The 4326-nt window shown below is 46.7% G+C and overlaps 1 protein-coding gene across 1 annotated transcript in view; it reads left to right on the forward strand.

Annotated features, from left to right (window-relative positions):
• The first annotated feature begins 299 nt into the window (after window positions 1-299).
• The window catches only part of VDR (vitamin D receptor), a 37248-nt gene continuing 33221 nt past the window's right edge, over window positions 300-4326 (forward strand). Inside the window, exons 1-3 of the mRNA XM_007937894.2 lie at window positions 300-388; window position 512; window positions 559-706. Of these exons, the coding sequence (XP_007936085.1) occupies window positions 561-706 (146 nt within the window). The 5' untranslated portion in view covers window positions 300-388; window position 512; window positions 559-560. The remainder of the gene's footprint in view (window positions 389-511; window positions 513-558; window positions 707-4326) is intronic.

The following is a 4326-nucleotide window of genomic DNA, read 5'->3' on the forward strand; positions in this document are numbered from 1 at the left end:
TGGTGGTCCACTTCTGAAAAAATTGGCTACTGAAAACCTTATGAATAGCAGTGAAACATTGTCTGATGGACTGGACAGTGTTTTATTCTGTTGGACATATGGTTGCTATGAGTTGGAACCAACTTGATGGCACCTAACAACACCACCACACCCTATGAGGTAAAGTCCCATCCTTCAGATGAGGACCATGGTGCACATGGAGGCTTAACAGCTCACCCAATGTGGCCTGGCTAGTAAGTGACAGAGCAAGCATTTGAACCCACACAGTTGGAGTCCAGAGTCACGCACTGAGATACTTCACCTCAGGGAGGCCTCTGACTCACTGCACACTTGGGCAGGGAGCTGCACTTCTGCTTATGGGCATCAGAGTGCCAGAAAGTGCCACAGGGTGAGCAGGGGCAGGGGCAGCCATGCAGAGGAAGCCTCCAAAGACCTCATACTTGGGTGTGGGCCCTGGGAGCTGCCCAGTTCACTAAGCTGTGACAGATGGTGGGCGGTGGGTGCTGTGAAGGGTGCCAGCTGGTCCTGGCCCTAACTCTGGCTCTGATGTTCTTGCAGGGATGGAGGCGATGGCAGCCAGCACTTCCTTGCCTGACCCTGGTGACTTTGATCAGAATGTGCCCCGGATCTGTGGGGTGTGTGGAGATCGAGCCACAGGCTTTCACTTCAATGCTATGACCTGTGAAGGCTGCAAAGGTTTCTTCAGGTGAGTCCTCCTCCTATACTCTCCTCACTGGCAAGTGGAAGGAGAGGAAGCAAACATTTCCCTTGAAAAGAACCCTGCATTTTCCCTGTCCCCTTCCTTACCACAGTCATGCTATATGCTGGCTCTCACAGCCACTAGGAGCAACAGGGACTTAGGGTATCTTCTTCCTCTCCCCTCAGCTCCAGCTGTGCCTTCTGATCTTCTCAGAGGTTGCTTTCTTAAAGTCTCTGGGTTGGCTCCTTGGACCCACAGCCCCTCCACTAACCCCTGTGTCTATCCTTCTGGAATGAATCACTCCCCTGTTGATGATCACAGCCTCCTAACCTGGAGATAGATGTATGCTTGGAGAGCCTGAGAACTTGGACTCAGAGCTCACTTTCCCATCCAATTAAAAATGTTCCTTAGAACAATGGAAACTGCACCCCTTGCTGGACCCCCAAACCTGATCTGTGCCTATCTCTTCACCCGTGGCTCACTTGTCCCCAGGTCTGAGAGTCAACCTCATGGTATACAAGGCCAGGAATGTACCAGCATTCCTCTTTGGCCTCTGCCAGCAACCTCTAGTCTCTTCTCCTGTGAGCCCAGTATTATGAGAGCAAATAGAGTGGGAAAGGCATTTGAAAGAGCAGAAAGATGTTTTCATCCAAAGCCAAGGAGAAAGGATGAGGATGTGATGGATTATAGGATGGGATGGGGAACAGGAGAAAATAACATTCTGGAGAGAGAGAGAGAGAGAGAGATTGATGCCTAAAAGAAGACAGACCAAAAGAGCTTTGGTATAATAGTCTCTGAGTCAGAATCGTCCTGATGGTATACAAAAACAACATAATAGTCTAGACTGGAGGTACGTAGACTTGCAGACAGAGTTCTAGCCATAAGGCAAGAAAAAGAGCAAATCAAATCCAGAACAAGGACACTGAGACCTGCCTGGCTCCTGCCTGAACAGAAGAACGTGCCTGGCTATGAAAGCAGAGGGAGTTAGAATCCACGGGAATCTGGGCAGTACTGTTCCTCCAGCCTGGGGACTCCTGGGTTCTCTGTAAAGACAGGCTCCTGACTCCCCTGCCCTCTGCCCCAGGAACCAGCAGGCGTGGAGTTGCACTGCCCTGAGTAATTGCTGGGCAGCGGGATTTCTGTGGGTGCTAATTGCCTGTTTGGCCCGGCACGGGTGGCCCACTTGACTTCCCGGCAGGCTGCTCCCCAGCTCAGGGAACCAGCCAAGCAGCATCGCTGGCACTCGGTCCTGCTGCCCAGTCTGCCTGTCCTCTGGCCTGCAGCTCATGCTTCCTGCAGGGTGGGCCCTCTAAAGCCTGGACCATGTGTCCCAGGTGCCAGTTGGTCCCTTCCTGCCAGGGCCTGGACATAAGGAAGCAGCCTTCTGAGTGATAATGGAAAAGGAGTCTGGTGGACACCTCAGAGCCTGCTTTCTATCATAAAGCCAAAGATGTGTAGACCGTAACACTGCCTGTGCCATTAATGTACTGTATAAGCCAAACGAGAACCAAACTCACTGCTGTCAAGTTGGTTCCAACTCATAGCGACCCCGTATGGCCTTGCTCAGTCCTTAACTTCTTCATGTTTCAGTTTCCTCATCTAAACACATGGGTGTGTTAATATCTGACTATTCTACTGTATAGAATTCATCTGAAGATTAAACTCAAAAACAAATCAGCTTTACATGAGACAAAGTATATGTGAACTGCTATATGCAAAGTGAATTTGCTCTGTAAATCTTCACCCAAATCACAATAAAATAAAAAAATGTGAAAAAAAAATCAGCTTTGAAAAACATGATGTACTATATTAGTGCATTATTTTTGAGCCTCGTGGGTGGGTAGTGATGCCCATAGTGGAACCCTGATCTCAGGAAAAGAGAAAGAAAAATGTCTCCAACCATCTATCATACTTTTTTTTCACTCACTCCCTTGCCAAATTTTAATGAACATCAGTGATCTAGCATTGTGCTAGCAGTTGGCAATATGAGGAATCTTACTAAAGGTCATCTTGCCAGTCTTCAATCAAAGATCCCCAATAGCTCACAGGACTGCTTTTGGTTAATTATGGACCCTCATCATTAAATCTGCTCTCTCTTCCTAGGCCCCTACCCTCCAGGGTTCAGCTCTGGGAAATGGAACTGACCCTTAGTTGGCTGCTTGTTGGATTGTGACATATTAGAGGTCAGTTCCTCACAAGAGTAGCTCCACCTCCTTTGTACCTGGAGTTGCTTCCCTCAGACACACTTCTAGGCCTTGAATCCTTGGAACAGAACCATATTTAACATCTGAGTGGAGGGAGGATAGATTGTGTCATGCCTATGGCCAGTATGGAAGATGGCAGAATGGACATTGTGGCACACTTGCACATACGTGTCGCCACAGGCCAACTGTGTGGTCATATTGCCTATGGGCACATTGTGCCACCAAAGCCCACCTGAGTCCCTTAGTGCCTTTCCTTAGGACCCATTAGAGCCTGTCACTGACTGATGGCCACAACTATTGCTGAAAGGCCTGGCCTTATGGGCAGAAGGTGGCTTTTATTATCGCCCTGCTTTTGGTTCTTATGCCTTTACTGCCCTTGTCTTGATGGATGAAGTAGCCTGTGTGTTCCCAAGAGCCTTCATCTCTTGTTGTCTGGCTTGCATTTTGTTTAATAAATGAATGAAGGAAGGAAGGAATAAAATTTCTCTTCATCTTTTTATTTCCCTCTCCCTCTTCTTTTCCTCCTCCACTCCATCTAAATTCAACTTGGTATCTTTCCATTTCAGTCTAGCTCAAATAGCTGTTTGACAATCCCACTGTTGCATATATCTGTTTACTTGTGAAATTCCCAAGAAGGAAGGAAGGACTACATCTTTTTTGGTACTTTCAAGGTACCCTTAGGAGCACAAAGATGAGTGCAACCATGTCCTTGCTCCCAAGGAACTCGCTTAACTCTTTCATGAGAGTTCTCAAGGAAAGAGCATTACTTTTGTGTTGGGTCACTGGCTGTTTGCCAAGCCCTGGGACTGATAATCCTTTTTAACAATTCATTATTTGGTTTAGCTTGTAAGATATCAAACTACACTCCTGTCAGAGATAGTTGTGGTCATCCCAGTTGGTCCAGGACTCATAATCACACCAAAGAGTAATTATGAAAGTTGGAAGGTTAGACAGTGACCACAGCTCTGTTGATCTATGGTCAAGGATTAGAGGTCATTGTCAGGTAGTACTTCCTACAAGCTATTGCATGTTGCTCCTGCTTCCTGCTCTTATAGGATACATGAGTATCCTCAGAAAATGATACTTCCAGTATTAATAAAAATTTGGCATAGCAGGCTTATAGATGAATAGATATCTCTTGCTCATATTTAGAGTCTTTGGGTGGTACAAATGATTCACATCCTTGGCTACTAACCCAAAAGTTGGAGGTTCAAGTCTACCCAAAGGCACCTTGGAAGAAAGGCCTGGTAATCTACTTTGAAAAATCATCTATTGAAAACCCTACAGACCAAAGTTCTACTCTGACACACATAGGGTTGCCATGAGTTGAGCTGACTCAATGACAACTCGTTTGGTTGATTGGGCCATATGTTAAGAATCAGAGCATAAGTAAGGACCAGAGAGGAAAAAATGTAGGTGCAA

The sequence above is a fragment of the Orycteropus afer genome, unplaced genomic scaffold (assembly GCF_000298275.1).
Source record: "Orycteropus afer afer isolate SDZICR_OR568_19922 unplaced genomic scaffold, OryAfe1.0 scaffold00045, whole genome shotgun sequence".
NCBI lineage: Eukaryota > Metazoa > Chordata > Mammalia > Tubulidentata > Orycteropodidae > Orycteropus > Orycteropus afer.